Source organism: Cnephaeus nilssonii (assembly GCF_951640355.1).
Source record: "Cnephaeus nilssonii genome assembly, chromosome: 3".
In the NCBI taxonomy this organism is placed as follows: Eukaryota; Metazoa; Chordata; class Mammalia; order Chiroptera; family Vespertilionidae; genus Cnephaeus; species Cnephaeus nilssonii.
In genome coordinates, this window is record NC_137074.1 from 9,774,859 (window position 1) to 9,800,663 (window position 25,805).

At 40.7% G+C, this 25,805-nt stretch overlaps 1 protein-coding gene across 3 annotated transcripts in view; it reads left to right on the forward strand.

Annotated features, from left to right (window-relative positions):
* Positions 1-25,805, forward strand: part of DIP2A (disco interacting protein 2 homolog A) — a 79,464-nt gene that overhangs the window by 24,450 nt on the left and 29,209 nt on the right. Inside the window, exons 6-18 of one of the 3 annotated variants that reach the window (XM_079767051.1) lie at positions 1,423-1,554; positions 6,870-6,989; positions 8,159-8,356; positions 13,036-13,127; positions 17,021-17,131; positions 18,387-18,510; positions 18,800-18,909; positions 19,344-19,446; positions 20,906-20,970; positions 21,223-21,316; positions 22,473-22,592; positions 23,521-23,635; positions 24,794-24,933. In XM_079767051.1, the coding sequence (XP_079623177.1) occupies positions 1,423-1,554; positions 6,870-6,989; positions 8,159-8,356; positions 13,036-13,127; positions 17,021-17,131; positions 18,387-18,510; positions 18,800-18,909; positions 19,344-19,446; positions 20,906-20,970; positions 21,223-21,316; positions 22,473-22,592; positions 23,521-23,635; positions 24,794-24,933 (1,524 nt within the window). The remainder of the gene's footprint in view (positions 1-1,422; positions 1,555-6,869; positions 6,990-8,158; positions 8,357-13,035; positions 13,128-17,020; positions 17,132-18,386; positions 18,511-18,799; positions 18,910-19,343; positions 19,447-20,905; positions 20,971-21,222; positions 21,317-22,472; positions 22,593-23,520; positions 23,636-24,793; positions 24,934-25,805) is intronic. The other 2 variants (XM_079767052.1, XM_079767053.1) reach the window with 2 other exon arrangements.

The window sequence follows — 25,805 nt, forward strand, 5'->3', positions numbered from 1 at the left end:
TATGTAATTATTTTAGAAACTACTTTTGGTTAAGATTACCATTTATGCCTTTTTCATGAATACTGTTAAAATCATTTATTCTTTTTGTTAGATTTAGAAAGATGGGGAGATTTCTTTTTAAACTGAAAGAACTTTATGATAGGCATACTTTAAATGGCTGATTTCATAAACATCAAGCTTTTTCAATGGTTATGAAAGCTCTATAATTAAAGTTAGATTTTTCCCTCCAGCTGGTGTGGCTCAGTGGTTGAGTGTCCATCTATGAACCAGGAGTTTATGGTTTGATTTTCGGTCAGGGCACATGGGCTCACTTCCCAGTGGGGGGCATGCAGGAGGCAACCAATCAATTATTCTCTCTCATTATTGATGTTTCTATTTTTCTCTCCCTCTCCCCTCTTCTCTGAAATCAATAAAAAAATACTTTAAAAAAAAAAGTTAGAGTTTTCCAACTGCTATTTTCTGCTGTGTAAATAGTGAGTTTGTGTTTTCCTTCCATATAATTTCATATTTCTACATATTTTAAAAATTTCTTTCTGGGTTATGAAATGATAGCTTGATTATCAGAATTTAAAATATTAGCATGCCATCTGATGGCAGGAGTATTCATTAGAAGATTAAACAGATTATAGGTCACCACTGACATAGGCTAATATTGATCTCACAAGTGGACAAGTATTTGCTCTAGTGTTATGGGAGGGCACAATTTCTGGTAGTTGTGCAGACATGGTGCCTTTTGTAGTGGGAGACTCAACTGTAACGATAACGTGAAAGCAGCTTACAGTCAGCCAGCATTCTGAACAGATCGATGTCCCTGCCATACAATGAAAATTGAAAACACAAAAAGGTACATTCAGACAGTGGAAGGGAGTGACTTCAAACATTTTCTGTATGTAACTAAATTGGCTTTAAATAAATACATTGTAGTCTCTTAACAGTGAGATGTGTTGAACTAGCCAGAGGGTAGTTTTTATCTTTGTAGGTTTATTCTTTGAAGCCTGCAAAGTCTTATGTCTTTGGGACATCCAACATACTCTTTGTGGGTGTGTGGGTTAGTCTATTTTTTTATAATATAATAAAGAATGGTCCAATAACAATTGATTTGAAATGTGTTTCTGCTTCATCGAGGGAAATTTCTGAACAAAACCTCATATGGAAGGCGAGTCCACTTGTGTCTGTGTCTGTGCTGTGGTCAGTGGTTCTAGTCTGGATCCCTCATGCACACAGGTCTATGTACCGTGTCTGGGAACTGAGAGCTCACAATGTCCTGTGTGCCTTGGTCGATGAGAAAAACAAAATTAATTGGAATACCATGCTCCTTGCTTAGAGCTCAGCTAGAGAAGCCTCACTCGAATGGGGTTTAAACAGCAACTTACTGGTCTTTTGAATGAACAACACTTTTGTTTTGGATTTGTTTTTCAAAAGCAGATCTGCACTCTGCCCCTCCTGATGTCACCACTGGCCTTGTGGAGTATTCGCACTGTGAGCGTCCACAGCCAGCCTCTGTGAGAGGCGTCCCTCGGGGGTGCAGCGGACGCCTCCTGGACACAGCAGGTGGTGAGCATGTCTTTCTTTCTCCTTTTGACGCGGCTGAGCACAGGTTCATTTCAGGTACTGAACATTCCTTCATGCACTCGCTGTAGCAAACCTGAGCCCGTCAGTAGTTATAACCCTTCAGTGCAGTAAACTGAGAACAGTGTGTGCAGTGCATGTTATCACAGAAAGCACCATGTGCAGAAATGATCAGGAACATCTGTAAAATTGGTCCAGTGGACAAGGAGGGTAGAGAGGAGAAAACCTCCAAATTTCGGTTCAGTGCGAAAGGAGTTTGCATCTATAGTATTGTAGGAAAATGAGAAGCATGGAAGTTCTTATTTGAACACAGTGTGTTCAACAGATCAAGTCTTAGTGTGAGTGCACCCGCCTGCAACATGGCAGTCCCTGCTCTCACTGTCCTCAACAACCTGTGAAATGGGCACAGCTGCACTCACAGTTCCTGATGTGCAGGCCCAGTGCTGTTGGTGCAATTTCAGGGTCCTGTTTAACAGCTCTAATGTCTTATCAAAGTCATGTGAAGTTTTCTTTCCAGTGTACTGGATTTGAATTGGAGAAAACTCCAGGGGCTCTCAGATCCAAGCCTTGATCGCGTAATTTGATTCTTTTAAGCAGTAGGACAGATTTTGTTGAAGTCTTTGTTTGTTGTTCAAATGCAAATGGAAAATACTGAGTCAACACGAAGCAGGCTTTCCATTGGTTAGATAGATTTTTATTTGATTTATTACTCTTTATTTAAAAAAAAAAAAGAGTTTAGCTGAGTTAAAATTGACATATCCACCATTGCATGTATTTAAAATGTGCGATTTTATAACTTTAAGATATGTGTACAACCGTGAAACCATCCATACAGTCAAGACACTGAACACATCCAGCCCTCATAAAAGTTTTCTTTGTCAGACCTCCTGCCACCCTTTTTTGGCTTCCCTTAAGGCAACCACTGATTTATTTCCTAGCACTGTTGTTAGTTTGCATTTTCTAGCATTTTATGTAAATAGAATCATATAGTATTTACTCTTTGTGTCTGGATTCTTTCATTCTACATACTTATTTTGAGATTCATGGTCTTGCATGTATCAATAGTTCATTCCTTTTATTGAGGAGTAGATTGTTCTATGGATGCACAGTTTGGATAAATAGTTTATCTGTTTAACTATCAATATATATTTTGGTTATTTCCAGTTTTTGGCTATTCCAAATAGAGCTTCTATGAATATTTTTATGCAGGTCTTGGTGTGGGTGTGTACTTTCATTTCTTTTGGGTCAATACTCAGGAGTGTAATGGCTGGATCATGTAGTAGGTCTGTGTTTAACTTTTTTTTTAATTAAAAAATGTTTTTATTGATTTTTAAAGAGTGGTCCAGTTATTTCAGCATCATTTATTATAAACTAGAGGCCCGATGCATGAAGATTCGGGGAAGAATAGGCCTTCCTTCCCCTGGCTGCTGGCACCCGGGTCCCAGGCCTTTGCTCTGGCCGCTGCCTTCCGCCTTTGTTCTGGCCCGGAGCTGCCTTCCGCCTTCGCTCCAGCCCGGAGCCGCTTTCCTCCTTCGCGTGCTGCCCAGAGGCCCGGAGCGACCAGGACAGGGTAGAACGCCTGCATCGCCGCCATCTTTGTCGCATCAGTTTGCATATTCCCTCCTTATTGGCTGTGGGCACCACCATATTTGTCGTGAAGTGATGGTCAATTTGCATATTCCGTCTTTATTGGATAGGATACCATTCTGTTCCCACCAAGTTTCTTTGGCATTTAAAAAAAATATTTATTTTTATTGATTTCAGAAAGGAAGGGAGAAGGAGAGAGAGATAGAAACATCAGTGATGAGAGAGAATCATTGATCGGCTGCTTCTTGCACACCCCCTACTGGGAATCAAGCCCACAACCCGGGCATGTGTCTTTTACTGGAATCGAACCTGGGACCCTTCAGTCTGCAGGCTGACGCTCTATCCACTGAACCAAACCAGCTAGGGCATCTTTGGCATTTTTTTTTTCCTTTTTCTTTTTTAATTTTTATTTATTTATTTATTTATTTATTTATTTATTTATTTATAATTTCTTTATTGGTTATGGTATCACATAATTGTCCTCATCCCCCTATTCCCATCCTGAACCCCTCCCCACGTATGCCCCCACCCCCCTGTTGTCCATGACCACTGGTTAGGCTTTTATGTATGCATACAAGTCCTTTGGTTAATCTCTCCCCCTTTCCCCCACCCTCACCTGCCTTCCCTCTGAGGTTTGACAGTCTGGTCGATGCTTCCCTGTCGCCGGGTCTGTTTTTGTTCTTCAGCTTATGTTGTTCATTATTTCCCTTAGATGTGTGAGATCATGTGATACAAGAAATACACTTATAAGAACCGAAAATGAGACAAGCCATAATGGTTATTTGCTGGGAGGCAAGTGAATTAGTCTATAGTGAGTTTCTTTCTGGGCCAACAGTTCTTTTGAGTCCCAATTTCAATTTCGAACATTTCCTTATGTGTACATGTCAGCAATGATATTTCAGTTCTGGGTGGTGGACAAATAGTAGTGATGCAGGTCCAACCGTCTCTGGTTTGGTCCTGGGCATCCTTCAGCGGCACACAACTGCTGTCTGCTAGTATGGCAGGGTGTTGTCAGCGTCTTCCATCTCTGGACTGTTTCTCTTCTGTCTTCATGGCTGGAGCAGTCCTGTCAATTCCTCTCTATTGCAGGAATCCACATGGTCTTGGAGTTATTTTCTGAAAATATACAAACATATTCTCGACCAAAAGTTAGTAAAGGAATATTTTCTATAAATTTGACTTGGGGTTCTTTTTCATTTTTTTTTTTGCTCAAATGCTTTTCCTCTGGTTTGTTTTGACACCATATGTGTTTTTCATGGGTTTCTTGCTGTTAGCATTACAGATTAAACTTAATTTTCTAAAGTAAAAATTTTCTAGATGTAATTTACTTACAGGATATTTTTCTTTACATGATATTCTTCTACTGTCACCCCCCCTTTTTAATTTAAATACTAGGAGGCTTTTGGAATTTTATAATGTAGTCTTGATAGCTTTTACATTTTAATTTTTTGCACTAAAATATGACTGCTTTAGGTTCATTACGTGTTACGCAATTTTACCGAGATGAATTGCCAATCAAAATTTTTGTTAACACTTTAAGAACAGCTTTTGGTACGGTACATTTAGTTTTTCTAGAATATTTGCTTGTTTCAATTAGTTAATTTAAATTACTCTGAGTACTTGACTACTATTCTACTGTCAAACTCAACACTCTTAACAACAATCTTATTTTACCCTGTGTATATTAGTGGAAAGGATTATTTGCCTTCTTGAGTAGGCCCTGAGCATTCCTGGTTCTAGGCTGGATTTGGATATCAAAGACCCACTTCCTTACGCCATGGCTACAAGACATCTCAAACAAGTCTTGTTGCAGTGAGAGGGCATCTGCTGTCGGCCAAGTCTCTGTTTGTTACCTGGGTCCCGATTTGAGCTGTGCATGGGAAGCAAAGCAGCCATGGGGGCAGGAGACCTCCCTCAGAGGGGGTGAAGGTTCAGGCCCCTGTATCTTTGGCATTTTTAATGAAAATCAGTAGACCATATATGAGAGGAATCTATTTCTGGGACCTCTATGCTATTCAATTGCTATATTTGTCCATCCTTATATAAATAGCAACTTGTCATGATTACTGTAGTTTTATAATAAATCTTGAAGTCATGTAGTTTGTCCTCAACTCTACTTTTCAACTTAAAATTTGCTTTGACTAGCCCGGCTGTGGTGGCTCACTGGATTGAGCGTCGTCCCATAGACCAAGAGGTCCTGGGTTCGATTCCCAGTCAGGGCACATGCCTGGGTTGCGGGCTCGATCACCAGTAGGGGTGTGCAGGAAGCAGTCAATCAATGAATGTCTCTCATCATTGATGTTTCTATCTCTCTCCCCTTCTCCCTTCCTCTCTGAAATCAATAAAAATATTTTAAAAAAATTTGCTTTGACTATTCCAGCTCCTTTGCATTGTAATATATATTTTTAAATGTTTGTTAATTTTTACCAAAATTCCTGCCAGATTTTAATTGGTATTTCATTGACTTTCTAGATCAATTTGAAAAGACTTGGCATTTTCAGTTGATAAATATAGTATATTTTCCCATTTATTTAGCTCTTATAAAAATTCTAGCACTGTTCTATAGCTTTCAATGCAGTTATTGCACATATTTTGTTAAAATTATCCCAAAATATGTTGTATTTTTTATGCTATTGGAAATGGTATTTAAATATTTTTCCAACTGTTTGTTGCCCCACCCTGGGGATCGAGCCCAAAACCAGGGCATGTGCCCTGACTGGGAATCAAACGTGACCTCCTGATTCATAGGTTGACGCTCAACCACTGAGCTATGCTGGCCGGGCTAGAACAGCATTTCTTACTATTTATTGAGGACATGAAAGAGCTTTAGTTTATGTGGATTATAGCTCTTGATATTTACCATATTAGAAATTAAAACTAAAGATTTAAAAAATATTCATTTAAAAAATAATAAACTCATTATAGCTTAACAAATAGCTCATATTTATGAAAAACATTTGTAAAACAAAAATTTAGGGGGAAGAATGGACTTTTTCTCCTTTGTTGCCAGTTGGTCTCATGGCTGGCATAACAATAATATCTGATTCTGTATCTCATCCCCATTCAGTCTGTTGTGCTATGACATGATGTGTGGTCTCTGGGAGCTCCACTGTGCTCTTGTGAGAGGAGGAGAGTGAAAGGGAAATGGTATCTTAATATGACTAGGGAAGGACAGTTGGCCCATGAATGGCAGCTGGTGCTGCATAGTCGAAAATCAGCGTATAACTTGACTCTCTAAAAACTAGTTGTCCCTCGGTATTTATAGGGGCTTGATTCCAGGACCTTCCACAGACACCAAAATTTGCAATATTAAAATTCCCCATATGGCATAGATCAATGCATACGGTCAGCCCTTTGCATTCACAGACAAAGATAGTGCAGGTATTTATTTTTAAAAATCTGCGTATAAGTGGATTCATGCAGTTCAAACCTGTGTTGTTCAAGGCTCAATTGTAGTTTGACCTCATGAACCTCCTGAAAGGGTTTCAGGCACCCCCAGGGGCCCTTGGACCACTTTGAAAACCACTAGCTTAGAATTAAGTTCTAGTTTCTAAAAGGCATTCAGTATTTAATGAATTAATCAATTCCAAAATGGCTGTCTGATGGGGCCAGTGCTTTTTATTCATGTAGTTAGTCACTGGACCTCATTTCCATGTCCTGTTCCCCAGAGGATGCGGCCTGTTCTAACTTCAGTGTTCCTCTTCCCATGACAGGTGTCCCTGTGAACAGCAGAGTGTCCTCCAAAATCCAGCAGCTTCTAAATACCCTGAAGAGGCCGAAGCGTCCTCCGCTGAAGGAGTTCTTTGTGGATGATATGGAGGAGCTGCTGGAAGGTGAGTATACTCAGATTTGGGCTCACGTATGTAAACGGGGTGACCATTACATCTGGAGACGCAGGCAGATGTACATCCTACATGGGTTATTACTGTGACGTTATGGCACAATAAAGTGATATTCTCTCTGTTGGCAGCACCTGCAGTCACCATGTGTGATGGTGAATTAGTATCACATGTGACTGCTAGCTTTATTTGAACAGGTGGAAAATTCATTTCTTATAGTTAAGACATTTAACATTTCCTTATGCCTCTGATCCACTGGTTAGTACTTTATAAGAATACTTCTAAGGTTTCATTTTTCTTACATTGTTTAAATTTTTATTTAAACTTTAAATCTGAAATACTCCTCTTTTCATGGTTTTAAAGTATTATATCTTCAGTATAGTTTTGGCTCCTTTTCAGAATTTTAGTCTCTTGAGATATATATTTAGAAGAAAGAATATAGATTTTTTTTTTAAATTACCAAGAAATAGAAGTGTAGTCTTCTAGATAAGGAACAGAAATAAAGCCCAGTACAAGATACAAGCATATGAATGTGTTAGAGCCACCAGGACACATGGCCAGCCCCTCAGCTTTCCCACCTCTTCCACTGCCCCACAGAGGACCAGCTCTGGGTGTTTTCTTCCTACTTGAGGATTAGATACGGCTTTTAGGGCATTGTTTCCCCTTTTAATTAGATAATGCTTTTCAAATTCAGAATTCAATCACATGAATGCTTTTGAGAGCAATTTTTCTTATACTAGGGCAAATTTTGGTTATAAATCCACTGAAAATATAATAGACCTTATTTTTTCTAAAACATAGTGATAGTTGTTTTGAATACCCAAAGCAAAGTGGTGATTCTGCTCACTTTTATCCTTTATAAGCAGGAACTAGTGCCTGTTTCTCAGGTGTCGTCAGGGTTGTCCCTGTGACAACCTGGCCATCACTGCTGCCACCCTGGGGATTGTCATGTGGGGTTAAGGTTACCAGACTCCATCATTATTCATGATTCAGTCTCCATCTGTCTTTGGTCAGTTGGTCTATGACTATTATAATGATAAGGAAATCTAACCTTTTTATAATTGGTATTTTAAAAAACAATATATAAAATATAAATGCTTAAAGGTGCAATGTGTGCATGATACTATGAAATGTTGATTTTAAAATTTCAATTTTGCTTACAGTTCAGCAACCAGATCCAAATCAGCCGAAGCCTGAAGGAAGCCAGATGGTAGTGCTGAAAGGGGAACCTCTGTCCTTGGGGACACCCTGGCCACCATCACTGCTGGCTGCCTTGCAGCGGTGGGGCACAATGCAGCCCAAAGCCCCCTGTCTGACCGCCTTGGACACAACTGGGAAGGCCGTCTACACCCTTACCTATGGCAAGTGTCAACAGAAGGCAATTGGCTGTGGTTTAGCTATAAAATAATACATGTGTCACACAAACAACATAGACATACACTTGATGAACATGATAGAACAAGTTCCTGAGAAACTAACACAACTGTTTAACAAATAGAACATCACCTCACTCCAGGTGGCCATCCCAGACCACTGCCTCTTCCTCCCACCAGAGGGGACACTGACTGATGGTGCCCGGCCACTGCTTTGGCTTCAAGTGTTCACATCTATATATGCATTTCTGTACAATGGAGTTTAGTTCTGTCTAATTTTGAACTCTGTTTAAATGGAATCGTACAGTATGTATTTTTTGTGTTTGGCATCTTTTGGTCTTATATTGTGTTTTTATGTAACAGATCATAAGCACATAACCTGATGCACAGAGTAAATGCAATCAGCACTCAGCTGAGTAGCGTTTCCAGGTTGCCAGGCTCTGTGTGTCCCCTCCAGTATTCACGTCCTCCCACACACTTTAAAGGCAAACTGTTGTGCTGACTGCTAAGACCTCTGGCTTTACCTGCCTTTGAGTTTTCCATAGATGGGATTACATGAAAGGTGTTCTGGGTCTGCACTCTTTTGCTCAGTATTGTTTGTGAGACTCATCTATGATGTGTGTGAAGTGTAGTAGTTTATTCTAATTCATGGATGTTATTTTATTCTGTGAAAACGCACTGTGCAGTAGATGGACATTTGGTTTGTTTACACTTTCGGGCTATCGTGTATAGTGCTGCTATGAACATTCTCCTGTGGGTCTGCTGGTGAACATGTGGAGGTCAGAGCTTGTGCTGGTGTAAACGCTGAGGTAGCAGTGTCTAGCTTTAGATCATTCTGCCAGGCAGTTTTCCAAGGGGTAGCGGCAGTCTTCATTCTCACCAGCAATGTGTGCAGTCCCAGGTGCTCCACATCCTCGCCAATACTTGACATTGTCTATTTATTTCATTTTAGCCTTTCTTGTGTGTTGTGGTTTCCAGAAATGCTAATTGCATTTTCCTGATGACTAATGATGCTTTCATATGCTTGTTGGCTATTTGAATATTCTCTTTTATGAACTATCCAAATCTTTGTCTCATTTTTCTGTTTAATTGCTAATGTTTTCTTCTTTATATTTACAGATACACGTCTTTTCAGATATATGTTTTGCATATATCTTCTTCCACTCTTTGTATTGCCTTTTAACTTTTAATTGTAGCTTTAGATAAATGAGAAGTATTAACCTAATTTACCTATTTTTTCCTTTACTATAGTGCTTTTTTGTCCTTTTTAGGAAGTCTTTGCCAAACCTAAGGACACAAAAAAATATTTTTCTACTTTTGCTTCTAAAAACTTGTTTTACTTTTTACATTTGGATGTTAAGATGCATCTGCAATTTAATTTATGAAATGGGAGCCATTTTCTTCCCTTAGGAATATCTATGACCCATTATCATTTATTGGAAAGCCAGTTCTTCAGGTATTGGGGTGGAAAGTGCACCTGTGGTTCTGTTTGCAGACTCTGTTCTGTTTAGTCAGTATGCTGTCTGTCCACACCCCCTGAATCACTGTAGTATTATGAGTCTCAGTGTCTGGCTCAGAAGTTCATTAGCTCTGTGATTATTCCTTAAGATTTCCTTGACTGCCCTTGCATTCCAAGTAAACTTCAGAATTAGCCTGTCAGTTTCTGGAAAAATTCCTACTGGGATAATGATTGCATTGCATTGAATCTGTAGTTCAATTTGAAGAAAATTGATTCATGAGTAGAATATTTTCTTCTTTTTTAAAGTCCTTTAATTTCTTTCAGTAATGTTTTTACTTTTCAGTACAGAAGTTTTGAGCATCTTCTATTATTTATTCTTATGGTAATGGAATGATTAAAATTTTTTCTACTCATTTGTTGCTTGTATATAGAAGTGCAATTGATTTTTTAAATGGTGACTTTGTAACCTTGCCAAACTAACTGATTATTTTCTTGTTTGTCCATATATCTTTTGGATATCTGGTATACAAAATCAGTCCTCTATGAACAATAACAGTGTCATCATGGCCTTTCCAGCACTTAGTTTCTTTTTCTTGCTTCTTCTGCACGAGCTAAAATCTCCAGTACAAAGTGGAACAGTGGGTATTCTCGCCTCGATCTCCATCTTAGGTCATGAATTACGATGTTTGTCGAAGTTTTTTATTTTTTAACATGTTTTTATTGATTTTTAGAGAGCGAGGAAGGGAAAGGAAGATAAACACATGGATGAGAGAGAAACATCAATTGGCTGCCTCCTGTAAGCCCCCAACTGAGGATCGAGCCTGTAACCTTGGCATGTGCCCTGACCAGGAATCAAACCAGTGCCCTCATGGTGCATGGATTGATGCTCAATCACTGAGCAACACTGGCCAGGCTTTTTTTGCTTTTTTTTTTTATGGTAGAAATTCTTTGTCAGATTAAGGAAATTCTATTCCTAAAAGTTTACTAAAAATTTTTCATCATGGATTGACATTGAATTTTTTTTTTTTGGGGGGGGGCGCCATGTCATCAATATATGCTTTTATTTTTCTTAACCTACGTATTTTTTTAAATAAATCTTTATTATTGAAAATATTACAGATGTTCCTTTTTTTCCTCCATTGTCCTTTCTCTCCCCCCGCCCCATGACATGGAATTTTATCAAGTGTTTTTTCTTTTCTGTCAAGATAGTCATGGTTTCCCTCCCCTTCCCCATTAATTTGATGAATTACTTTGATTAATTTTCAAATGTTAAGAATATTTGTATTCCTAGAATAAATCCCACTTGGCTATGATACCTTATCTTTTTAGTAAATGTCTGGATTTGATTTGCCGCTGTATTGTTAAGGATCCTTGCGTTTGTGTTCATTAGAGAGATTGGTCTGTAATTCTCTAAGAAAGGAACTTACTGTCCACTGGGAGGAACATGGTTTGCTAATGGCCACCACCTGTTGAATTCAGCTTTCAGGTCTGTTTTATGCTGTGCTTGGGGTAGCCCTAGGCAATGACTAAGGAAGGTGGTGGTTCAGTGCCTGGTTTCTCTCAGCACGGGCTCCCCTTATGAGCAGTCTACTTTGGATCACCCCGCTGGGCCTGCAGAGACTTTGTCACAGCCAAGCTATCTCCTGCCTGATCTCACCATGTGCCTTTCCCTTCACAAGTTTTACTCATGCCTGACTCTGTCTGCTTCTTGAAGAACCCACCTTCACCCTTGCATTCTTTTGTTGCACTTTATTTCTACCCCTGGGACACTCCAGGATTGTCTCTAAAGTCAGTAGTCATACTCTATTCTTTCCTTTGTCACACGGTCCCCTTCCTGCCATCCTGAATTTCCCACTGTAATCTCTCTTTTCGGCCTGCAAGTTCTCCGTGTATGTATTCATTTTACTGTGGATTTGCTGGTGAGGAAATCTCAGTGCTTGTCTGACAACAGTTTATTTTATCTTCATTTTTGATATGGGGATCATTATCTGTTTTTAGTACTCTGAAGATATTGTACTATCTTTGCATTTTTGGGATAAAACTAACTTGGTTACGATGCATTGTTCTTTTTATATTCTAGCTGGATTCAGTTTGGAAATCTTTATGGGTTACAGTTATTAACATTTGAATTGACCATTGATATAGACAAAAGCAACAACAGTGTTTTGAGTTAAATATTTTTTCTCATTTATTTCTCAGGTCCCACAATTCACTTATTTCACATTGTTGCACTTGAGTTTAATATCATTTGCAGTGAAATTTGAGCATTTATTCAGAGGGCATGGCTGCTCAGACTGCATGGGGTTATGTCACAGCAATTTGAGAGGGACTGAATTAAGACGTTGGTGTTACTTTTTAGTACACTGCTTAGGGTAAATGTTAAGGCTGCCTTGGATGTTAGGGATGGACTGAGATTCTTCTGTCTTCCTACTCCATTATCACCCCTGACTCTGTCTACCTCCCCAGGTACCTTCAATCCTCTTTACTTTTCCTTAATCTCATCTTTTTTCAAAGAAGCTCTTCTTTGCTGAGCATTCATAGGGCTGGTACTGAATATAGAGACTGCGTGCCAGGAGGAGAAGTGTGTTGGGCAGGAGCTCATAGGGTTAAGGGCTGGATTCTGGGGGTCCAGATGCACTACTCCAGCAGCTGGTGGCTCTGCGCAGTTACTTAACATCTCTTTGACTGTCTTGTCTTGAGTGAAAAGCGAAGATGAAGATATGACCTACCTCATGAATTGTTGTAAAGGTTACATGAATTATAAGGGATGTAATTGAGACAAAGTTAATGACATGAAAATGCATTCACAATTCAATGTTGAATGAAAAAAGCAGGGTGGAGTATGATCTCATTTTTTGAAAATTCGACATACATGTATATATGTATGTGTGTGTGCATATGTATGTTACATATACATATATGTAACAAAGAATGCTGACCTTTTTCTGCTGGCTTTTCTATATTCTAAATTTTCTATGATAAAATCCTATATTATTTTTATGTTAAGAAACATAAATTTGTAAGTTGTTTTTGAGGAAAAAACCATGATGTTTATTATAGCATTGTGCAAAATAGTTATCATTTGGAAACTACCTGAATTTTCAGAAATTGAGTAATGGTACTTGTGGGGTATTATGATTATTAAATTAAGATGTTAATTATTAGTTTCTTAAATTTTACATTGCTTAGTATTTTTATTTCATTTTAGGGAAACTTTGGAGTCGGAGTTTAAAACTAGCTTATACTCTTCTTAATAAACTGACTAGTAAGAATGAACCACTACTTAAACCTGGAGACAGAGTAAGTAACTAGAATGTAACTATTGGAGTAAGCAAAAACAGAGACTGTAAAAATCTTTTGCATTGAAATCAGTGTTCTATCAGCTGGTTAGACTTACAGCGTTACTACAAGGGATTTAAAATCAGCATGGAAAAATATTAAATATGGGAAAAATTTTTGATGATGTAGATAAAAAGATTGTTCTTTTTTTTTTCTCATTGCCTATCCACTGATTCTTCCACTCTTTTCTCTTCGACTTCAAACATGTTGATTTTAATAAAAATATTAATATCAGATATTAATAAATGTTAAATATCCAAAGCTTAAGTTTTATGAGGAAACAACCTTACTTTGAAATTGTGTGTGCTTTATATTCTTCCTATTCCGTGTGGCAAGGCCACCATCCCCTCTTCCTTTTTTTTTTGTCTTTTAGGAAACAATTTTATTTAATTTTTTGTTCATTCAAAAAATATTGACCAAGCAATATGCTCTAAACACTGGGGATAGGAAGGTCATTGTAGGTGTGGTTCCTGGACTACCATCCCCTCTTAACCTATCAGCCCCAATAGCTTTTAAAGGAAGCTAGAGGCTTAGATCCTTGTCCTACACTGTCCCAAGTAGTGGGCATAGCCATATGAGGCTATTTAAATTAACCAAAATTAAATAAGATGAAAAATTTAGGTCACTAGTCACACAAACCACATTTTAAGGGCTTAGTAGGCTACCATATTTGATAGCTGGAAATAAAATATTTTCATTATTGTAGAAAATTCTATTAGACAGCATTGTTCTTGGCAAATGAACCAGATTTGAGGAACTCAGGTATACGAGAAGGTCCAGGAGAGAAAACAGGAGAACATGGTGAAAATCAACAAACTTACCAGTATAAACTAGTGAAAAAGGTTGCCTAGGGTCAGAAATGAAAATATAAGTTGACAAGCTGTCATAGAGTTTCCGGCAACTCTTTGCCTCATTTTTTAATTAAAAAACTAGAAGCCAAGGACATTTAAGGAAGGAAAATTTAATGTGGAAGAAGATAGCCAAAGGGCAAAAAAATGAAAGAAAAAGGGCGGTAGAAGAAACAAATGAACTTGGAGGAAAGCTAGATACAGAAAACAAATGTTCAGAAAATTAGTATTAATATTTCTAGAGTCTATGATGAAGAAAAATAAATAAAAGAACAAGAGATGGATGGTAGGAAGGAAAAATAGTGCAAAAATTAGATTTGATCAAGAAGGCCCAACATCTGATAGTGGTTCCAGAAAGAGATAAGAGAAAGAGAATACAAAATTTTCAGTGATAATAATTTAAGATGATGTTCTAGAGTTAGAGAGCATTTGCTTTAAAGTGAAGACTGCAGTGAACACAGTAGCTCCACAAATGCGCATGAGCACATAAGCATGTTACTGCGCAAGACCAGGGTGCAGAGCCTAAGGGGAAAGCGGGATGTATACAGGGGGTCAGCAGTCAAATTGGGGGAGACCAGTGTGACACTTCAGAAGTTCAGAGGGAATCTGATTTTAACCTACAGTTCTATTCTTAGTTATTCAACCAATGTGAGGATAGGTAACCATTTTCAGATACACAGGATTCAAAAAAAATTAGACTCCCAACCACTCTTTCTTGGGAGATTCCTAAAGGATGAGTGCTTCAGCGGAATGAGTGCGTGGGGCCCAAATCTGAAAGCCACAGGGCAGTCCCCCAGGAGCAGCCTAGCAGGAGTAGGAGGACACACGGCCCAGAGTGTGGGTGGGGCTGGTCCACAGCTGGTAAAACTTATGAGTTCACCTGACTGGTTGGCTATTTGGAGAATACTATTGATAGATATTTACACATGTGGTGGGATATTTTAGAGCAGATTGACTAATGTATACATAGAGAGCAGAACCAGTACGAATGCTGGTAGCTGTCACCATCAGAAAGGAAGGAGATGTGTACCTGATTGTGAAAGTGCAAAAGGACGAGAATGATACTTTATAATGTGTTGTGCTTTAGAGTGAGTCTGAAAGAATCCCTGATTTATAATGAATCTAAGAATCACTCATTTATTTTTCTTGAAGAAAATTCCTGCAAGGACAAAGACTTATAGATACTGTCTTGACTTGCTAGAGAATCCACATAATTATAAAAAGGTTGACAAGATCACAGTGAGTTAATTATCAGAGATGGGTGGCAAATTCATCTTCCTGTGTTAATATATTTTTAAAAAGTGAACAGACACAACTCTTTTGTAACAGATTCTCTAAAAACATGTTTTCTATACCAAACATCTAGTCACAAGGCTATAGTTCACAGTTCTGGAACAGTCTCTATTAACATCAACTTTAGAAGGAGAGCTTTGCCCTTTTCAACTAACTAACTTGTCAGAAACTTGATTAAGTTTACAGTATAAATATAGATACAGTTTGAATTTTGCCTTACAAAGAGGAGAGTTATTTATTAGTTATCCATTGTTCTGTGTTCAGAGGCCTGTGTTAAAAGTGTGTTCAAATAATATTCTGATTCATCACTATGGTTTCAAGCACAACTTATTACACTATTGTGGTTTAAAAAAATCTTATTCCAGCCCGACTGGTGTGGCTCAGCGGTTGAGCGTTGACCTATGATCCAGGAGATCACACTTCAATTCCTGGTCGGGGCATACGCCTAGGTTGCAGGTTCGATTCCCAGTGTGGGGCGTGCAGGAGGCAGCCAATCAATGATTCTCTCTCATCATTGATGTTTCTATCTCTCTCCCTCTCCCTTCCTCTTTGAAATCCATATATATATATATATATATATATATATATAAAAACTTATTCCATAAATATCTTTTCATGTAACTAGATTATTATAAGAAATGGAAATTGGGGTGATGGGAGAAGAAAAAGGGGGGAGAGGAGAGCTAAATATTCATCTACAATAACAGGAAATAAAATTAGTACCTGAATATTTTTAAAAGATAAAACAGTGTAAGCAAAATATTTGAAAATATGAGAGTAAATAGCAAAAGGAAGATGTAAATTATTTAAAAAGTGGTTGCCTTGGGGAGTGGGAAAGGGTGGAGCATGGGGGGTATTGTTTTTCATTAGTACTTTTTTGGGTCATTTTAAATTCTGTGTTTTAAAAAATTGACAAAAATAAAAATATAAGATAGACAAAATAGAACATAGAATTTAAACAGTAGCAGCATGCTAACAAGGTGGGAAGAGGGACTCGGTGGAAGCAGCTGTAGGGATCTCAACTGAGGATTTTGTAGCCCCCATCCTTCCCTGTGAATACACTTAAGTCTTGAGTGGAGATCTGTTCAACTAAAACTTTGGCATTATGATTTCTTCTTTTGGAAGATATTTTAGATATAATATGATTTCTTGTTTACTTTTCGTGTTAATACAGGTGCTTTTCACCTGGGCTAATTGATGGTGAATGATGGTCCATCCCTGAGTTGCTGCTGCGCAGATGGACTGTCTTTAAATCCAGAAATTTTAAGTTATTTTGTTGTATGGGGAGTAGAGACCTCAACCTAAAAACTATTTATTAAAAGTTACATGGTTGAGCCCTAACTGGTTTGGCTCAGTAGATAGATCGTCGGCCTGTAGACTGAAGGGTCCCAGGTTCGATTCTGGTCAAGGGCATGTACCTTGGTTGCGGGCACATCCCCAGTAGGGAGTGTGCAGGAGGCAGCTGATCGATGTTTCTCTCTCATCGATGTTTCTAACTCTCTATCCCTCTCCCTTCCTCTCTGTAAAAAATCAATAAAATATATTTTTTTAAAAGTTACATGGTTGAGAAAATTTAAGGACTAAGAATTAAACCCCAGATTCTAAAATAATAAAAAATGTCTCAATTCTATCTAATCATTAGCAGATACTCCAAAAGTTGAGATGACAGTCATTCTCCAGTCGATTCCATGGTTGTTCTTTGTGCTGCTGTAGGTGGCGCTGGTGTTTCCGAACAGTGACCCTGTGATGTTCATGGTTGCATTTTATGGGTGTCTCCTGGCAGAACTGGTTCCTGTCCCCATAGAAGTGCCATTAACAAAAAAGGTAGCAAACTTGGCCCTGGGCCATGGGTTCAGGTTTCATGAGGTTTGAAACGATGAGCATTTTTTCCTCTGATAAATAGAATTTGAAATTTGATAAGACTTTGTTAAACTTGTTCTCAACACCATATGTTTATTGACAATAAGTTTCATTTCTTGGGGATAAATCATTATAGTCATTTATTACAGCTCACTTTTCAGTAATAATTTTGAATATATGAGATGGAAATGTTTTGCATTTCTGTTTGCTTACACAGCTGGCATTTTTTGTTACTGACATGATTACTGTGGGAGTTCTGATGGTCTAGGCAGCTGTTTCATTTTATGTATAAATGTCAGTAACCTAACTATTGAAAAAATTATTTTAGGAGTAGACGAGGCATGTATTTTAGAAACTCAGAGTTTTCTATTGTATCCCAGTATTCAGGCAGCTGCTAACATGAAAATTGTCAGCAACAAATATTCAAGAATCACAAAAGTAAAGTTTTCAAATAAAACCAGAACATTTCCACAGATAATATATGATGACAGATATTGAATACAGGGATTCTTAGGAAAAAACTAGAGATTTGTCAAGCTTTCAAAAAGAAAATTGTAACATTTTACAGAGGGACATATATAAAAGAGGACTTGAGTAAAACAAAATGTGCATTTCTGTGTGGAAATAATTAGTATTGTTAAACACAAATCAAGTGGAAATTTCAATGCGGTTATTTTGGGAGTTTATTAAAATGCTGCTAAATGTGATTTGCAAGGAAAAAACTTTGGGAAATTAGCCCATTATCTGCACCTTATATTTCACTGCTAAAAGTATATATCTTTTAAATTTAAAAACAATTATATTTTATTTTCATGAAAATACTGTATATAGCAGTGATTTTCAACCTTTTTCATCTCATGGCACACTAATTACTAAAATATAAAATATAATTACTAAAATACATAAAGTATATTATTTTTTGCTGATCGGGAAAAAAAGGTATAATTTTGATTCATTCACACCGGATGGCTATTACTGTGTTGGCTGTTGTCATATTTTTATTTGACAATTTAAAGGAAAAGAGGTCAGGTATTGCATGTTTTAAGAAATCTGGTGGCATACTGATTAAAAATCGCTGGTATGTAGAATTGAGTTGTTCTAGAAATTTTACAAGGGATGGACAAAGCACTCTTCTTTCTGTGCATGGGCCTGCATAGTAAAGGTCCTGAGCCGAGACTGCCAGGAGCGACTCACTTCCACCCCACTCTGTCTTGTTCAGGATGCTGGCAGCCAGCAGATCGGGTTTCTGCTGGGCAGCTGTGGTGTCACCCTGGCCCTGACCACGGACGCTTGTCAGAAAGGCCTGCCTAAAGCACAGACTGGAGAGGTGGCAACTTTCAAAGGTGGGCCTCTGAGGGGAAGAGGGGGGGTCAGCATTCTGAGTTAAACTATGTCCTCTAGTACTTTTTCAGCACTTAAACTTACAGAGGCTGAAGTTGAGACTCGCTTTTCACCTGGTTCAGGGTCCCTGCTGTTTAATATGAATTGAGTAAGAATTAAATGAGACTGAGATATCTGTTCCTCGGGCACTCAGGAGCTAGAGCTGCATGTTCAACAGCTAGGCCCTGAGTGTGGGGAGCGGAGACCCTCTGACATTCACCTGTGCCATGTTTCCTGGCTGCATCCTTACAGGTTGGCCCCCTCTCACCTGGCTGGTAATCGATGGGAAGCATCTGACTAAGCCCCCCAAGGATTGGCACCCGTTGGCCCAGGACGAAGGAGCTGGGACCGCCTACATTGAGGTGATGACTCTTCTAACACAGTATGCTAAAGCAGGCCCCACGGGTTAGATCTTGTTTTCATATGAGTATGAGCTACTGAGTTTTTTAGTTTACAGGCTAAAACTTACGTTGAATTGTCATATGGGAACTTTCTCAGACTCTTTCAGTTTTACTCTTACCTAATCTCCCCTCACTGGCTACCCTGGGGATGCGGACAATTATGAGGGAACTCGCATGCACTGTGGCCCTTAGCACCTGCCCAGGATGAGTCCTGACTTCATCCGAGGGTGTCACCACAAGGGTCAGGGCATAAAACGCTCTTCAGTCTGACGGGCTGGTTAGTGAAGGAGAGACAGCTGACAGCTTCTTCTCTCTAAAATCCACCAGCCTCCATTCTCTCTGCCGTGGCCTCCAGAAACCTCACATAATGGAGTTTTTTTCTTGAAATCTTTCAGTATAAAACCAGCAAAGAAGGCAGCACAGTGGGGGTGACGGTGTCCCATGCATCTCTGCTGGCGCAGTGCCGGGCTCTGACCCAGGCGTGTGGCTACTTGGAAGGTAAGGGCATGTGGGGCAGCTCTTCCAGCTGTGCACGGGCAGCAGGGAACTGTCGCTGCAGGTGTCAGATCCAGTCCTATACAGGACCTGCCTTCTAATCCGGTGTTCCAGGTGCTCTGCTTGCACTAGATGAGTGAGCCCTTTCCAGTAAACTTGTGTGTATGTTGATTTTCTGGAGTGTGAAGTCCATATCCCACCAGTTCATCAATGCCCAGTTGGCTGGTTCAACAGAGCTGAGGGGCAGTGCATTTTACATTTTAAAAATATGGAAAACGGTGTTATTGGCACTCACTTTTCCATTGCTATTTTATATGCCTGTGGTTTGGCCTTAAGCTGTCCTGCATACAGATATACAGATGGAATGTTGTGGTCATAGGTTGGCTCTTGGTAGCGCCACATGTACTGATAAATGTTAGATATTTAATTTAGAGAACTATTATTCCGAAAACTATAAAAATGTATACATGGAAGTTTGTTTTGCATTGCAATACTTGAACAAAACTAAAAAGTAAATTGAGTGGTATGTTTAAATATCTACAATATGGGTGTTTAAATGTAGGGGGTAGTGTAGGGCATAGCTGAAGATTTCAGTAGAGATTTGGAAGAGGATTTTAGATATGTTCAAGGGCCTGAATAATTTTTAAAGAAATTAGACCTATCAGTCAAATCCCATGATTTCTTCTTCAGACCCAGTGCTGACCTTACGTATGTCACCTATAATTGGATCCTCAGCTGACCAGGGAGCCTGTACAGCATGCTTATTCAGAATGCAGCAGCGTCCTGGCACACAAACCCAGCTCCCTGTAATCCTGTGGGGCGCACTAGGGCTTGCCGTGGCCTTTGGTGAGGGACCAAATTTGCTTCTAGCCCCAGGCTCTGTTCCCTGCCCTTTGGAGCCAGGTCCCTCAGAGGGTGCTGCCAGATGCTCTGAGTACAGGGATGTGCTGGGAAGCCTGGGGACTCCTGTTCGCTCCTGCTTCCTAATATCTACCAGTCATACCCTCTGGAGGAGAAAATGGGCAGGAGAGAATGAGCATCTTTCTAAAGGGAAGTGATATGAGCAGCATGTGATATTTTTTGAAGATGCAGGATAATGGCCTTGGGTATGAGAAATGGAGGAACTGGATGTAAAATTGAGAAGAACACCCATGACAGTCTGACTGAAATGTGTAACAGCCTCACTCAGCCTCTTAACTGGAGATTGTTGCTTTATTTTCAGATTGATGATCAGCATAGTTCTCTGTTGTAGTCCAGAATTGTATGACCTACTGTTGTTTTTCCAGTAATTTAAGTAGATAACCAAGATTATTGGTAAATTAGTGCATGGTATTTGGAAATGCTGTATGTTTCCTAAAACTCTTATATGCTGATAATATGCTCATCTCAGAGTTTCTCTAAAAGTGCATGTGACTTGTGAAGAGGTTCACTCAGCAGTTTAACCATCTTTGTCCACTTTCAGCTGAAACACTAACAAATGTGCTGGATTTCAAAAGGGATGCTGGTCTGTGGCATGGAGTGTTAACAGTGAGTGTTGATGCTAAATGATCTAATTGTTGGAACGAGGGATTTCTAATGTTTCATATCAATACATGACCCCAAACCCTAATTTTTATGTGATATAATTAATCCTTAGTTCTGCTGATTCACCTGACCAGTATATCTGACCTGAAATAGTGTTGTGAGCACTGGTGTTACCTTTGTCGCTTCGGCATGGTGTAGAGCTCTGTAGTCTGGATGCGGAGTGAGGCCTGCCCTGAGCACCTGTGTCTTTCACAGAGTGTCATGAACAAGATGCACGTGATCAGCATCCCGTATGCACTGATGAAGGTGAACCCGCTCTCCTGGATTCAAAAAGTATGTTTGTATAAAGGTAAGGGAATTCGCATCATTTCTTGATTCATCCTGCACTAATGAAGTCTCTTTGAATTAATCTTTGGTGATTAAGAAAAAAATAAAGCCAACATGCAAAACTGTAGATGGGGGCTGAGGAGCCCTGACGGCCAGCATGCGCCATGACCAGGTCTTAGGCTCGTCTGTGGTGGTCCTGACTCACCAGTGCTGGCTGTAAGCTGTTGTGACCTGTGTGTGCAAAGCCTGACCTGGGTTTGCAAGGCCTGGGTATATGCAAGGCCCTGGTGGAGAACTGTTCAGTGACAACTCTTTTCTGTAAGGACCATAGGACCCTAATGTTATTCTTTTGAAATTTTCCTTACAATCACATCAATTCTTAGTATTTGAGATGGTTTTAATATGAAGTTAGGGCTTTTCAAGCCACCAGCAACAAAGCTGTTTATTCAGATGAAGCCGTCCACGAATGATGGGGCTGCCCGTGGGACCTTGCCCTGTCCTCCACATTCAGTCAGTCACCCTTGGAGTCACTCCAGGCATTTCTGTGGCTCTGCTCTGGGGGAGCTTGAGGGCACCTTCACTATCTTCTGAGTCTGGGCCTAGGGTCTTTGTTAAGACTGACTAATCCTGGGTACCCTCTTTACTTGTCTACTTGTGCCGACGGTACTGCCAGTTACTGAATGTGGACATGAGACATGAGACAGGGCAGCCTAGAGGGAGTAGCTGTCTCTGTTTATCCTGTTTTATCCTGTTTTACTGAGGAAGATTGAAGCTGGTTTCAGGGTTGGTGGTTACTCTCCATCAGCATGGCCAGGGTTGAGGGCTGAGTCTATCTGCTCACAGCCCTCGTATCCCTGAGGCTTCTCTGGCCACACGGTTGCATGCCTAAGCAGCTTGGGGGAGGGTTGGATGAGACAGAATAGGCAGGTGTGGAAAGAACAAGATAGAGCTTCTGAGAGAAATTCACAGTGGAAAATGGATTCGAGTTTATGTTTGATTTTAAGTAAAACAGGTTAGGGTGAGTTAAACTGTGAATGAGACATAGCTGCAGAGTATGTGTGGCCTGAAACATAGAATGCATGTCTGTGATCCTACATGTGTACTGCACTGGCAGCAAACACTGCATGTGGGTCAGGCTGATGTGGGAGTGCCGCCTTCACGTCTGTGTTTCCTTGCAGCCCAGACAGCACTGGTGAAGTCCCGTGACATGCACTGGTCTCTCCTGGCTCAGCGAGGTCAGCGGGACGTCAGCCTCAGCTCACTGCGTATGCTGATCGTGGCTGACGGCGCTAACCCATGTGAGTAACCTCCTGACCAGGGCTGGAGCCTGGTGCCCCAGACAGTGAAAGTGAGTGTATTGTAACTGTCTCTAACATGTCACTTCTTGTTGGTGACCCATTGTTATATCTCATGCATGTTTTTTGGCCACTAAATTTGGAGGTGATTTTAATACAGTTGAGAGAAGGTACATGCCTTAAAGAGTCATATTTCTGCCCGGCTGGCATGGCTCAGTGGTTGAGTGTCAACTTATGAAACAGGAGTTTGCGGTTTAATTCCCGGTCGGGCATGTGCCCGGGTTGTGGGCTTGATCCCCAGTGTGTGTGGGGGTGTGTGTGTTGGAGTTAGCTGATCAATGGTTCTCTCTCATCATTGATGTTTCTGTCTCTCCCTTCCTCTCTCAGATCAATAAAAAAATATTTTTAAAAAATGAGTCATATTTCTTAAGCATTGACCAGAACATAGGTACAGGTTGGGAGCCTCATGAAGCCCCTGCCCTTTGGCCTTGTATCTCACCCCCACTGTCTCAGCCACTGCACGTCCTCCCAATGAGAACTCCTCTAGTGTGCTGCTGTACACCCCAGACTCTGTAGGACCTGAGCGTGACTGCTTGTTGGGGGCCATCCAGGGCCTACCACAAAGTGTCTTCTGGGGAGCCTCAGTGGAACGTTGCAGCACAGAGCCATTGACCAGAGTCTGGCCTGTTACCTAGTCTGCTGTCCAGTGAGGCCCTAACACCCCTGTGTACCTGTGCTCCTGGGTACCTTGTTGCTTGGGAGATCACTTAACCTAGCACCCCAAAGCCTCTCGTTCCCTCCATCTACACATGAGCTCAGCAGGGTCACTACATCCGGTCTCTAAAACACCTGGGTGCTGCTCACTTCTCTGCTGCTCCCCCGTACCCATCAGCCTTACAGTTATTCTCATGTCCCACTTTGTTTCATGCAGGGTCCATATCTTCCTGTGATGCCTTCCTCAACGTCTTCCAGTCTAGAGGCCTGAGGCCGGAAGTAATCTGTCCTTGTGCCAGTTCTCCTGAGGCACTGACGGTTGCCATCCGCAGGTAACTTAATTGGTTGTGTTTTGTAGAGACTTAATTTTTATTCTTACTCCTGAATTACCTGCGGTATCAAATGCTGTTAATTTGTTTCTGAGCAGTAGCCATCATGAAGTAGTGCCCCATCCTGTGCCAGTTTCCCAAGCTGTTTGAGCACTAATGGGTGCCCCAGTGCCATCCTAGGGTAGAGGTGTGCCTATGGTCAACTTTTCCTGCCTGGGTCATCTCTTGCCTGCCCTGTGGCTGTTGGTCTGCAGCTGCTCCGGCACCATCCTAGGGTAGAGGGCAATGGAGTTTTCAACTCCATTGTTAGAAAATTAGTGTCAGTTATGGTCCTGTATCATTTATGTATGTTCATATGTCCATAAATAGTGTGTGCTTTTATGTGCAGGCGTTAAGTAATCCTAAATGTTAATGATAACAGCATAAGAATAACATCTTTATCCTTCACAAACCATGAAGTAGTCTTTATTTCTTTGTTCTGTGGTGAACAGTTTTGCTTGTCAGTGTAGTTTTTTCTTCCTGGGAAAAATATTGACCTTTGTTTTTAGTGTTGCATTTACTAATGCTGCATGGCAAATTACTCCCAAACTTGGTGGCTTAGAACAGCAACAGTCAGTTATTATATCTCTCATACTTGCTATGGTCGGGACTTCGGTGCTGCCTTGCAGTTGGGTGCTCTCTGGACTGGATTAGGGTTGGGGGAGCGGCAGACATGACTTCCTGTGTGCAGTCTCAGGGCCTCTCCTGCTGGTCCCTGGAGTGGACTGCCCTGGGCTTCCTCACATGTGTCATTCTGCTTTCCTGGCTGTGCCCAAGGCTCCCAGTGAGTTTCCCAAGACAAACAGGTGGAAGCTGAATCCATTTATGACCTCCTTTGAAAGTCACTTAGCATCACTTCCACCATCATCACAGGCCCACCAGATGAAGGGAGAAGTGTTGGGCCCCACTGCAGAGGAAAGCATGGGGTGGAAAGGTGGTGGCAACTTTAGGAATGCAGTCTGCCACACGCAGTCCTTATCCTAGTGCTGCCGTGTCGGGGTTCGAGGTTACAGTATGATTCAGAGCAGAGCCTGGGGCGTAACATGGTCTTGCAGGCAAGGTAGGCCATAGGTCTCTTCAAGAACTCTATCCTTTGTCAGTTAATCTAGTTTTGTTTTCTAGGCCGCCTGACCTGGGAGGACCTCCTCCAAGAAAAGCTGTGCTATCAATGAACGGCCTTAGTTACGGTGTGATCAGAGTTGATACTGAAGAAAAGTTGTCAGTCCTTACTGTTCAGGACGTTGGTCAGGTGATGCCTGGAGGTAAGGGATGCACCTGAAGTGTGTCTTATCCAGTGTTTGATTAACATGACAAAGAGTCATACTAGCCCCAGGCTTTGTAGGAGTTATCTGGAAGCACACAAGTAAAAGATTTCTTAAAATGGATTTTCCATGTAAATTAGGATTTTATAACATTTTCCAGGTATTTTTGCTTTCTTTTGTATTAAGTTTAAAGTTGAGCTAAAATATAAAGGTGTGTTTATGGCTGTGAACTCAAACTTCTAGTTTCAGTATTTGGGATAATGGTGACAACAGCTCACATTGCTGCGAGGCATAGCCTTCATACTTCACATATATGGAGGCATAAACCCCAGGCGCCCAGGATGTCTGAATAACTTGATAGATTATTTCAATAAGTCATGAAAGTATGGGTATGTTAGGAGTATGACCTTAATTAAGGTCCACGGAAATTCCTGTAGGTTCCAGAAAGGTCATGATGAGCTATCCTGCACATAGGGCCCCATGGGCCTGACTAACTCCTAAGTTGTTGGAGGCTTCCCTGCCGTCCCGGGCAGTGCAGCGATGAGAGGGTGATGGAGCTGTCTTCCTGCTATTCTGCAGGCGAGGCCACGTGGCGTGATGCTGGTGCAGTTTCACATGGAAAATTTAGAGCAGAGCCAGGCTCAGGAGGCCCCGGTGACCGTTGTGAGTGGGGGAGCGCTCTGTTGTTGCTGCTCTGTGGTTACCCCTCCTTGTAGCAACCCCACAACTTCTCTAGTTCGAACCCTCCTCGCCATACTGGCCCTTCTGTGGTTCACGGGCAGTTGTCCTGACCCACCCTGGTGACTTCTAGAGGCAGGCTCTCACCTTTCAGTCAGTCACCCTTATCCCAGTGCTGCTGTATCTGGGTTGCA